Source organism: Channa argus, chromosome 16 (assembly GCF_033026475.1).
Source record: "Channa argus isolate prfri chromosome 16, Channa argus male v1.0, whole genome shotgun sequence".
Classification (NCBI taxonomy): Eukaryota; Metazoa; Chordata; class Actinopteri; order Anabantiformes; family Channidae; genus Channa; species Channa argus.
In genome coordinates this window covers 2,757,925-2,770,414 of record NC_090212.1, presented here as the reverse complement: position 1 = coordinate 2,770,414, position 12,490 = coordinate 2,757,925, and the positions used below count along the sequence as shown (strand labels likewise).

Sequence of the window (12,490 nt, the reverse complement as noted above, 5' to 3'; positions counted from 1 at the left end):
AGGTACAAATATACGGTAAATCAGACATTCTGGGGCAAAAAAGTTCCACTTGTTGAAATAAAGATACATGTCACTCATCTGTGTTTGGCTGGTGTCCTTTTAATAATTTTTGAGGTCTACCACTCAGGAAAATGAGCCAATCCTGAAGAAGAACATATAATTTATTTAGAAAATTATTATTGCTTCAGTTTTATCATTATAGGTTACTTATTTTAGACCGGTTGGGGACAATGACTAATGTATTCTTTGTTTATTTTATATATTACTTTATAACCATTTATGAAATTAAATACACAAAATGTGAATGGATTGTTGTGACTCTGTACACAACACTTAGGTGGGAGAATGTTATACTTCCAAACTTGTCTGGAACTTGTTATACTTACAAAACCTGTATCAGATTTTTAATCACTTCCACAAAAAGGTGATGTATGTACATCAAAAAAATTTTTTTTAAAATACTGTTTTTTTTCTAAATGACATCATAATCAATGGACAATTAATATGACAATCGCATTAGACAATAATTGATTATCAGTACACAAAAGGAAAAAAACAACAACATTTTTTTCATTTTTTGGGAGAATAGCACAATAGGTGCCTCACATGAACAGTATCCAGCAACATGGATGTACAGTACAATGGATGAGCAGTAACCTAAGAAATGTAGTCTATTACTTAAATATATTACTAGTATTTATATGGTTTAATCGGGATACATTTTCAGTTACAAATCCAGAAGAATATAAATCCTTGACAAGCTGTCTTGCAGTGGATCGTTCCCTTCAACAACAACCTTGAACCCAATCTCCCTTTGCAGATGAGCAAAGCGTTGTGGATTTCTGGCTTTGCATTCCATACTGCTGGATAGACTGAATGCCTCAGAAACCCTGACTCCAGCAAATTCCATACAATGGCAGTCTATATTCACTCCCTGACTTACTAACACTGTCACTAGTCACACCCAGGTGTTCAGTTTCAAAATGATTTTTTGTAGTCTAATGTTTAGGAGCCTGGTTCATCACAAGACAATAAACCAAATGAACAACACTAGAATGTGCATGCAATAACACATTTACTATGGTGTGACATGTTCTCAGTTAAGCAGACAAATATATACATTATGTGTAGAGTACGGCTCCAGTATCACAATGTAGAAAGTATTTCGTTGTGTATTACATAACATAATAGCACATCTAAAGTACTATAATACCAACATAAAATATATCTGGTCATTATAAAAGGCAAACACCCAGAATGTCAAAATTCTGATAATAGGGCTCAAGTGAAATACAAATGCTCAATCATAATGACAAGCTAGGAGACTGTATATTTTAATGTATACTGTTTATCAGCATCTCAGCTCCTATGGTAATAGGCCTGCCAGTAAAATTACATTTAACATTTGATGTTGGCAAAATAGTGGTAATGTAAAAGTAACAGTGCCACAGTGTCATTAGAAAGAAATGAAATGTTATTGACGATCATGCCTCAAACAGAAAGACCCTTGAGAAAAAAGTTCAAAAACAAATGTAGGCCAGAAAAAAAGTCTGGGGGAAAAATTCCATGTTTCTTAGTCCAAGTGTCATGTAGAAAAGCTCTCGGCACAAAGCCTGTGTGCAGTAGCACTTCTGAGCCAAGACCCTTTATTCTCTACTGCAACGGCCCAGAACAGACAGAAAGAAAGGATTTGACTTTCAAGTAGATAAATGCAAAACCGTTTATTGTTTAAAACTACTCATAATCAACAGTTAGTTAAGCACCTTCGTTAAATAAATATATTTATACATTAACTGACTCATTCCTTTAAAAATGCCTTTAATGCTGTTTAGCTGAAGCTCAAACTCTGACAGACACAGCAAAGAGAAGCAACATCCCTACTTCCTCCAATGTTAGGTGGAGCCTTGTATAAAACCTGATGATGGCCCTAATGCTCCTCAATTCAATTTTTGATTTCATTTATTCATTTAGCATCCAGCAGATGACAAACCCATATAGATTTACAAAACCATAGATCCAAGAACAGATATACTATATGCATATTATATATTAAGGACTGAATTGATGATAATCAAAAAGGCTGCTTAAATCCACTCACATTTAAGCCTTTATCACAAATAAAAGCAGCAACCGCTAAAAAAAGTATTCAATAAAAAAATAAAAAGTAATGTAATAAACATGTAAGTAGGAGTATTTTTATGTATAACAAACAATGGTTTTGATTTACATACTCTTACCCACATAAAACGATTGAGAAGCTGCTTTAACTTCCATTTAGTTTTACGATGGCAAAGGCCTCTACTGTGGTTCATCTCACACTAGTATATTAGATTAGATTCCTTGAATAACCCACTGCCAGGTGGCTACCAGAACTGCAATGCCTATACCCACTGGCCGTGTAGCACATAGCTCCAGGTGTCCAAGTGTCCAAATAACAAAAATCTCTTTATGTTTTATGACTTAATACTGCAAAACTCTCACTACATTGAGGAAGAGATAGGAGCCGAGGATTGTAATTGCTACAATATCACCCAAAAGCTAAGCAAATCAGGGGTTGTACAATTTGACATGCAAGTTCCCTGTTAGAAACATGTTTTTACTCTGCTCTGACAGCCGTGTTATGAGGCTTCATTCAATCCACTAAAGCAAACAAATCTCTATGTTCAAGGACACTTCAAGATTTGAGTTTGGTGTAGAGGGGTTTCCCACAGCAGACAGCCAGTGATGTGTTGAGGATTTTATACAGCAGCACTCGGGAAAGCCAGGTAGAAACTGCATTCATGTCCTGACACGACAGCTGCGCAAAGAGGGGGGGTGGGGACAAGTGTTTGAAAGCTTTCAAACCTCACCAGCATGAAAGCTTCTGGAAAACCACAGCATGTTCGTCTGTACTGATCAGACCTCCAACAGATTCAGACACATCCTCGCAGGATCTAAACAATCCTTTCATTGTTTCAGTGACGGGTGGACTTTCATCTTTCCTTTTGGGGTTATCTGGGCTGGGCTGCACTATGGGTTCCCTTCAAGACTGTGGGCTGACCCCAGATGAGTGAGGAAAGGGCTCATTCGTGGTGAACTGCTGTGGTACTTGTTGACTTGAGCTTCCCCTTTGTCCTCTTGCTTACAGGCTGAATCATACCATTTACAGGTCCATACAGTATTGACTAAAATGCAAAACTGCAGTCAATTAAAAACAAAGGGTGCCACATATCTGGGAGACTACACAGATCTACATCTTGTCTTTTCTTGTTGCAGATATTAAACTGAACTGTGTAATTGGGCCACTGTTGCTGAGTCCTGACAACAAATATGGATTCAGAAGTCCTTGTCAAGTAAGGCCCCTTTCTGAGAGTCGTTCAACGGCTGTTTACCCTGTGAACCAAAAACCATCCACACACACACACACACACACACACACACACACACACACACAGCTTTTTGGACTACAACAAAGGAGGCGGCTTAGCAAAACTGCTTCTTGTTCTGTCCCTAACACAAAGTGAGGTGATCCACAGTCAAAAGCTAAGCAAGTCTACTGGGCTGACTGTGAACAAAGGTCTTCCCAGGAAGTTAAGTACACATTTCCCCATAATAACAGGAAAGCCTTTGTTCTGGACAGCATCTCCAGCATGCAGCTGACTTTAGCAACTGGATGGCCCTAAAAACTGGGGGTTCATTAACAACTCCAGCCCACTGCCAAACCAAATGGCAGGTGTCAAAACTGTAAAGACTTTCTTAAGACTTTTTATAAAGCTCAAAACTACAACAGGATATAACCACCACAAGTCTTTGATTTCTATTTAAATTTTACTCCTACTTTTAAATAAATAATAATTAAAAAAAAAAAGGTGAAAACATGGGCTTTACATAAGTTGCACTTTTGAAGTTGCATTCTCGTGCAGCCCACAGTCCTCACGGACTGTTCCCGTTAGATTGGAGCAAAAACTGCTACTTACAGTATGGTGGTCTGAGGGGACACTGCTGGTACGGTTTCCAGGTTTAAATGCATACATCTCACGGTGGTTCGAAAGCATAAACAGCGACTCGGACAACAAAGGGCCACCTGTGGTCCCCCGGCGAGCACTAACAGGGCCACCGCGAGTAGACACGAAGAAAGGAGCTGGTCAACCCGCAGCGCCATTGCTAGCAGTGAGCCGAGCCGAGCACAGACAGACGGGGCCAGCTGCCTCTGCTCTGCCACACCAGAGAGGGGGAGGGAAGGGGGAAAGCACGTTAGCTCGACTGGGACAGAGAGACGGAGGGGAGTCGGGGGGCGGGCAGTGTGTTAGAGGCAGCTAATCCCAGAAAAGAGAAGTCCAGACCTGCGACAGTTGAACTTTTATGTCCTTCAGCGAGGCGCCAGTTAGAAACGTCTTTTTGTCTCCAACTCATTTTTGATATTCGCCGTGTTTTTTAATAACGGCAAATGTCTTTGCTATCACACATTTGTAGCCAGTGTTGAGTTTCTCATAATCAGTTATTAACACCTCTGATTATTTTTAACTGTAACGTTACAGCCTGACACACACGTAGACGGGTCTTTAAGAAAATGTCTCCATTATTGCAGTGTGGAAAATACCATCAAAAAGCGTATGTACTTGTGCTACTGAGACTTTAGAAAGGCAAAATCAAAATAAAAGGAAGTAATTTAAAGTAACCTCTGATACTTAATGAGTACATGGTCCATATTCAGAGTTCGTGTACCTCAGTACTACCCTAACACTACACACTGTTAAGAGTACTAAGTAACTTTAAGCTAGTCTTTTATTATTTACACTTCTATTCAGACTGAAGTTTTGACTGCCAGACCACAAAAAAATAAAAATAAAAACGCCTTTGGTGTCGATTTAAAAAGCAAACCTTGGCTAAAAACAAACAAAGATGTGGAAAGAGCAGCTCTCACGTTTCCATGATTGTTTGGAGGGCACTTAGTGACATCTGGTTTGGGCTCTTCAGGCTCCATGATTCTTTTTTCCAGCCACGAAAGTGATCCAGCTAATAGCTAATAGCAAGAATGAAAAACCTCTGAACAACGTGCAGCTAAGCTACTGGTGGACTGATTAGGATTAGATGAATCACCTGTGTGTGTGTGATGCTCTCCTGGAGCAGCCAATCATCTTTTTTTCAAAACCTCACCACTCAAAACAAGCTGCCATCAGCCACAGCCAATATAATATGGAATCTCTAAAGAGAAAATTAAAAAAATAGGATGTACTAATTAATTATGATCTATTATTACTCGTTAACCAGCTGTCAGCACATAAAGTGGTTAGAAGCAGCTGCACCTCTACCAACATTGACCTTTGACCCTTGAAATATATTATTCTCTTAGCGGAGTACAGTATTTTTACCTTTGTGCTTTAAAGGTAGATAATCTGCTTTGTACTTCTTTTTTAAGTAAAGTTGTACTCAATTATTGGTTTGTGTATTGATTTCAGTAATAATTGATTTTTGCACACAGTGTGTCAGTTTCCTACCCGATATGGGGCTGTGTAGATGCAGACTTCTCAGAGTGACCTGACCCCTTGTCCTCATGACATTATTAAGGACCAACAGTGGAAATGTTGTGGCGGATCAGTGTACATGGAGTCAGTATTAGTAAGTAAATAAAGATTTAGGTATTTAGGACTCATTAAGGTTGGACAGGATGACAAGGTCCTCACATTTGCACCTGCACCTACCAGCCTGTCAGCACACCGCAATGTTCTAGTTTGGGTTTACTGACATCTGCTGGTACAGACGTAACACTACACATCGGGACACGAAATAGAAGAGCAAATGAAGACTGACACTGAATACTGGTGGATATTGTCCATCCATCTATTATCTTAACCTTGTTCCATAATTGTGACGCTTTAAAGAAAAAAAATATTAAATTATTCTACATTAAGGTCATGACTGTCAAGTTTATACATCAGTCAATAACTACTTGTTTTCCATCCTGGGGCACCAGCGTATTCTTACACCTACAAATAGACAGGTTGCCTTACATACACTCAACCTCCGGATTGGTCAATTATCTAAAATTGGACCTCTGCTCAGTATCATTCCACCTACTTTCGTCATTGCTACATTGTGTAGGTGAGAGGTAGTTGAGTCTGTGCTTGTGGGCACCCTACTGTGTCATTGTTTGCATTTCCACTACTAACAATGCTATCCCATTACTATTGTTAGTATTTCCACAGCCTGCAGCCACTGATTAGATTGGAAAGCATTGTTTCAGCATGTTCTAGTTTCCACAATAAACCGAGAGATTCTGTGGACTGTGGTATTTTATTTATAAGGAGCTTAAGTGAAAATTTAACTCTTAATATCCAGTGGTGCATTTTCTCCAAAAGAGGCTACAATAACTTTCCATTAGATCCATTAGTTGCGTGGCTCCTAAACCGCTTAAGATGATTGTCACTGCTGGAAAAGTTTAAAAGTTGAATGGATGTAAAAGTGGAAAAAAAGTTCAGAGTGTATATTCCTACACTCTGTGTACAGAGAGTTGAAAAGTGTTTAGAATGCTCTGTAGTCTTGCTTAGTGTGTGGGAGGTTCTTTTTTGAAAGTCTGTATGTCTAGTGTTTGTGTCGGTGCAAAATGTATCTTAAATGCTGATTATTTTGTACTCAGTAGGCTCAGTGTAACTGCCAACAAATGGGTGTTACCATGGTGATGACCTGTGTGTCCTGCAGGGATCCACTGTCAGAGTGGAGATATTTCAGGTAATAAGATCTAAATGGATATAAATATGTGATTAGTCTTGTATAGCACAACGATAAACACCATAAATAAATAAAAACACATTAAGTCTTGCAGTCGGTTCATATTTAAATCCTCATTGATAAATAATCCACAGTAAACCTGCTCTGCATCAAAAAGTAGATCCGCATCACAAACTACTGATGTTTGCAGATGTGGACCTTGAACCTTACCAAGAGTTGGTAAAGTATAGTCTGAGAGGAGAACAGCGATCACAGACCCTGTCAGGTCTACAAGATCAGTTTTGACATGACATGAAACGATGTTCACCTCAGCAAAAAAAACAAATATATTAAAAAAGAGAATTGAAAGCCAAACTGGCAAGGCCAACGACAGATGTTGACATTTAGATCTGGACCATATGCTGTGCAGAGTGCCATCAGATTGATCTTTTTGCCAAGGAGGCACTGGCTATATTGCAACCTTCTACAGTAGCTACAAACATCACTTCATGAAATGTGGAACAACGCCAGTGCAGGAGACTGAAGAAAATAAGAAATAAGTCCAAAATGTTCTGGACTGTGGTTAGGTAAAGGAATGAAATTCTTGCACAAAATACATATTGTCAAACGCCTCCACTCACAATCCTGATATCACAAAATTTGACCAATGATCTTCCTGCCCACGCTTCTGGAGCCACTTAGTCAACAAAGACCTTTGTTTCATATCATACCCTCCTCTGTCCAAGTGTTTCTTGTTTCTCACAGCACTGCTGTGACTGTCAATTAAAGGCAGAAAAATACTGAAATAATAAGCTGGTCACACAAAAGTTTTAAAAAATAAATTTTGCAAACTGTAGTTTTGTTATCAATGATTGGCAACACTAAAAGAATCAATTGAGAACAGCTTGAAAAATTGGTAATTATGTTTAGTTTCATTCCAATTTGAAAAATAACCTGCTGTAAAGATTCAACATTTACCTCAGTTTACACGGGTGCACCTGGGGTGTTGGTTGGGTTTGCTGACATCTGCTGGTGGAAATGTTAAGTTCACTGTAAAGGTCTTCCATAAATATAAAGTGGATTTTGTGTTATCAATATGTGATGAACACACAAAAATCCTCTTACAGGCCTCTGGCAACACATTTTTTTCTTTATTCAGAGTAAGATGTGTCAACATCCAGCATGACAAAAATTGTACAAAGTTCACAATTTATAAATGAAATATCACAGCAACTTGTGATCTCACACATTTATAGCAAAATTAAAATGTCAACAAATCCATGCTGTGTAGTACAAAAATAAATCAAACTTCAGTTCCACAGAGAGCACAATAGTTTATACAAAATCCTGTCTTTGTTAATGGTCACTGAAATCAATCTCAAAATGAACTGGCTCAAATAAAATAATAAAGTCTGATGAATTCACAATAATTTCTATGAAAAATCAGCATTCTAAATATGTGACAACCTTTTTGTGTTCCCTATAGATAGTCACAGATAACTCTTTTTCAGATTTGTTATTTATGTACCAACATCAGATGAGCAGCTGGTTTGTGCTTTAAAATCCCTTTTCCATTTTTACTGATAATGAGAATTAATTCAAAAACTGGTACTAGCTATTACTCTACTGAAGCATTACTATATTGGCAAAAAGCTGCAGACACGATGCTGTGGAAAAAGGCATATGCAGTCATGGATGATGGGTAGTAGAGTCCTGAAAGTGGACAGTAAAGTACAATAGATGAGATTCAATCAGGTGAACGACAAGCACCTTTTGCATTAGCTCTCGAAAAGGCAAAGTCTGAACATGATCTCTAACAACTAGAACAAACAGAATGGAGGGGTGCATACAGTCAGGCATAAAGGTGTAATGCTGGATTGTATATCACCCCTCAAAGGTCTCGTTTCACCAGGCCTTCATTTCTTCTGCTTTTTTTTAAAACCTTGAATTGATTGACTATTTAATCCTTTGTACAGTGATTAGATATAAAGTGCTGCTGGGGGATAACTTCATCTTCCTAAAACATAGCAAAAAAATTAAAGAACATTGATAATGTTTTTACACTTGATAATAGCCTACAGTATAACTGCTTGGTTATAATCATCTTCTTCTCTGATTTCAAGTCCCTGTTCTTCCTTTCTATCAGTGGTACTAAATCCACACCTACAGTGGCTCCAAGCAGTTGGTTGCTCCAATCGTGTGCCAAAGAGGTCACCTGGAAAATTGCACGGCGCCGTACGTAAGGATAATATCTTCAAGGACAAGTGCAAATAGTCTACTGGCACATAAGTGGGGACAGTGACCCTGTAAGTCCCGCTGTCATACATAAATACTCTTTACAAAACCCTCTGAAACCCTCCGTTTAGGCTCTCGGGTACTGCTTTTAGTTTCTGTAAGAACATCAAAACATGGAAACGAAGGTGTCCCTGTGCAAAATTGTACAGAAAAAAAGTGGAACTCATATACTTTCGCTTCTAAAACGCAATGTCCTGGTTCCGTCCTCTTTTTTAAAAAGACTTTTTGTATTAAAAGATTTGTATAAAAATCAATATTTTACATAGGCTATATTAAAAAGATTCATGTTACCCCACTATGCTTATAAACAAGAAATTGCATATACCCAACCTTTTTTCCATTGCAGATTGCATCCCGTACCTATGATAAACAAATGATTTAATTTTTATATTGCTGAGCCATTACTTGATCCTAGCAACACAATCTCAGAATTGAGCAGATTTGATACTAGCAAGACTAGAATGTTATCTCTATAGGTTATTGTCTTTACACATCATTTCTATTAGAGAATAATAAGTATGAGCATGTGAACATGTATGCACCGCACAGACGTGTTTCTCTAGGAATTCACCGGCTCTCCTAGATAATGGGATTTCCACCATCGGGTTTCCGTGTAATGATGTTTACAATATAACTGTTCATACATACATTCATACATACATCAGGTCAGTTTCCTCTCCGGTTTCATTTACAGCACCAGTTAAAGATGCCCCCACCTTACAGCTACACATATGTTTCTTTTCATCAAAACAAAAACACAAAATGTTTCTCAAGCATTGTCAGAAAATAAAGCAATTCCCAAACCAGTTCTTGCTGTTGAACAATCTATATGCAAGAAGACAAAGACTACAAAGAAGAGAAAAAAACGAGAAAAACAAAAAAAAAAACATCTAAAATCATCAAGTCCAAAATCACCCCATGAAGAGAAAAAGGAGTTGCTTCCTCCTCACTCGTAATTGTTTCATTTTTATTTCACTGTCCTGTGTTTAAAATGCTCCGTTGGCAAGCAATAAAAAGAACTCACGTTCCATTATCGTTAGCTTACTTTTCAGAAATATACACTAAAAATGTGCATACATGAGCAGCTAGAAACATTACATGACACTATGTCAGCTCATATGAAAACGTACAAAATGTGAATGTCCTCAAAAACTATTTGTGTTTTTTTATGTTCTTCCCCAAAGCAAGACCCAAAAAGAAAAGAAAGAAATAAATCATCTGGAGGTCGTTCTAAGCATTGATACCTCTTTTTTTTTTTTTAGATAACAGAATTTAGAATACATAACACTATATAAGTTACTGCACTGAACAGAGGAGCTCAAACCGTCACTGCCTGTGTGTATGTGGATTTGATGCACCAACCACATCTTCTGGGGGAACAAAAATCTCCCTTAGCTGAATGGTTACACTTGGATCCCTTGAACAGCTTGCTTGATGTTTTCCAACAGGGCTTTGTTTTCTGGACTCTGGTACTGGTCTTGGTTTGCGTACATGTCCGTTAGAGTGGTCACATAGGCGTCAAAGTTCTGCTCGCTTATTGGCTCCTGCACAACGAGACACAACGTGGAGACAATTATAAAAGAACATGTGATGGGAGGTTAAAAATGTCCTAAAGGTTTCTTAGGACGTTTTTCCTTTTACACATCTTATTTTTTCGAATATTTTTTTTGGCAAAATACTGTATCATTTGTCAGCCATCTATGGGGAAAATGTACAATGAATTGCCAGTTGAACATGTCTTTAGTTCTGCGCAGTGGAATTTTCTATGTGGATTGGAAAAGATTTTTTTGCTACCCAAAAAAACAAACAAACAACACTGACAAACAGTATATGAACAAAGCAAGATGAATAATAAAGTCAATGACTTACTTGCTGGTGCATTTGTAAGCAGCTGTTATTCCTTAGAGGAGGTTCTTTGTGTGTCAGCGGTTTCTATGCAAAGAAAAACAGGTACACAATTCTTTCAGCTTGCTGTGAGAAATACACTTCTCACATTTACATACCAGGTGGCAGCATTTGACATACAGTCACATACAGAAGACAAGTTATACATACATAGGTGGAGACATACAAGACTCGTGTTAAGTGTCTTTCAAACACACAGAGACACAAAAGGAGACATAGCCAGACACACAGCTCAAAATCAGAATAACCATAACTTTGTTCAGTCTGAAGAAAGCAAAGAGTCAACCGCACAGGCACAACATCACTGGTGGGATAATTTGAGGGAATACTTTTGAAAAAAATTGCTCGACCGAGCTTTTCAGAGTTTAGAATGAAAAAACATAACAGCCAGTGGAGCGGCGTGTCTGGCTGACCGTACTCAGACCTTACTCATGAGCGCAGGCCATTCATTGTGCGTTTAGTGTCTGTGTGGGGACTGTTGTAAATAGGATTCACGTTATAAAATGGCCAAATATATAATTTAACACAGAGCCAGAGCAGCTAAAATGCAAATGCATAAACTTTTAACCTTTCTGAACTGCTGAAATACACAAGGAAGACATAGTAACAAAATGGCTGCCACTTAGGCACGTATGTTTAATGCAGGATTAGCTCACTATTTTAACAATTAGTGGAAACCAATCCATCATAAAAGAATGCAATTGTGAAGGATGAAAAAGGACAAAAAATGTGTGATTATTATGAGCCTTTAGTTATCTCCGAGAAACAGAAGAAAAAAGACGGAATAAGGTGATTGGAAGCACATGGACATTTTGTTAGTAATAATTCTACAAAAAACAGCAACATTCCCCAAAAATGTCAGAATCAAATTGACAATGAGAGCACCATGCTCTCACACTGTATAATAAAGGTTGGAATGATCATACCTCTCTGAAAGCACAGACAAAACCCCAATGTACACCGCACACACTTTTGTTTAACCTGAACAGTAGAATGCAGCAGTAATTGCAGCTCTTGGAATTGCTACCACTGTGAGAAACTACATGCCCAATCAATCAAACCTCAATCCCAACTCCCCCTCGCTGTTTGGAAAGACAAGCAATGCTCCACATTTTAGACTAAGCATGCACAATATGCTGTGGTTAAATACACAAATAAATGAATAAGCTGCTATAATGCTATGGATTGTTACATTCTGCAACTTGCTGGCTTGCCGTTCCTGGTGGCCCTTACCATATGAGGGAGCTGGACATTAGCTAAACTGTTAATCAGTGACTGGCTGAGGTTGGCCAGCTCATGCAGGAGAGATTCATTTTGCTGTTCAATCACCTTGTTTTCCTCCTCTATGGACTTCAGGTTGGACTCCATTGTTGTAATCTGCAGAGAAGGCGGGTGGATGACAGGGTGTTAGAATACAGCTACACACGGTGGCCGAGTCAAACACCAGGCCAATGGATGCAGCAGAAAGGAAGTGACGTACCTGTGTTCTAAGTTTGATCATGTCTGCTTCCACTTGTGAATTAGATTCACTTAAATCTTTGATTTCCTCATCCAGCTGTTTGATCTCTTCTTCATTCTCTAGGCCTACAAACGAAGAGTAGCA

At 38.4% G+C, this 12,490-nt stretch overlaps 2 protein-coding genes across 12 annotated transcripts in view; both read right to left on the bottom strand.

The window, feature by feature from the left end:
- LOC137101243 (peroxidasin) overlaps window positions 1-4,218 on the bottom strand; it is a 43,563-nt gene extending 39,345 nt beyond the window's left edge. The window contains exon 1 of one of the 2 annotated variants that reach the window (XM_067479401.1): window positions 3,957-4,218. In XM_067479401.1, the coding sequence (XP_067335502.1) occupies window positions 3,957-4,141 (185 nt within the window). In that variant the 5' untranslated portion in view covers window positions 4,142-4,218. The remainder of the gene's footprint in view (window positions 1-3,956) is intronic. The other variant, XM_067479400.1, reaches the window with a different exon arrangement.
- Window positions 4,219-7,816: 3,598 nt separating this feature from the next.
- Window positions 7,817-12,490, bottom strand: part of myt1lb (myelin transcription factor 1-like, b) — a 93,819-nt gene continuing 89,145 nt past the window's right edge. For 9 of the 10 annotated variants that reach the window (XM_067480057.1, XM_067480065.1, XM_067480061.1 and 6 more), the window contains 4 exons: window positions 12,368-12,471; window positions 12,121-12,264; window positions 10,852-10,914; window positions 7,817-10,526 (listed from right to left, as the gene is read on the bottom strand). In XM_067480057.1, coding sequence (XP_067336158.1) covers window positions 10,386-10,526; window positions 10,852-10,914; window positions 12,121-12,264; window positions 12,368-12,471 — 452 coding nt within the window. In that variant the 3' untranslated portion in view covers window positions 7,817-10,385. The remainder of the gene's footprint in view (window positions 10,527-10,851; window positions 10,915-12,120; window positions 12,265-12,367; window positions 12,472-12,490) is intronic. The other variant, XM_067480062.1, reaches the window with a different exon arrangement.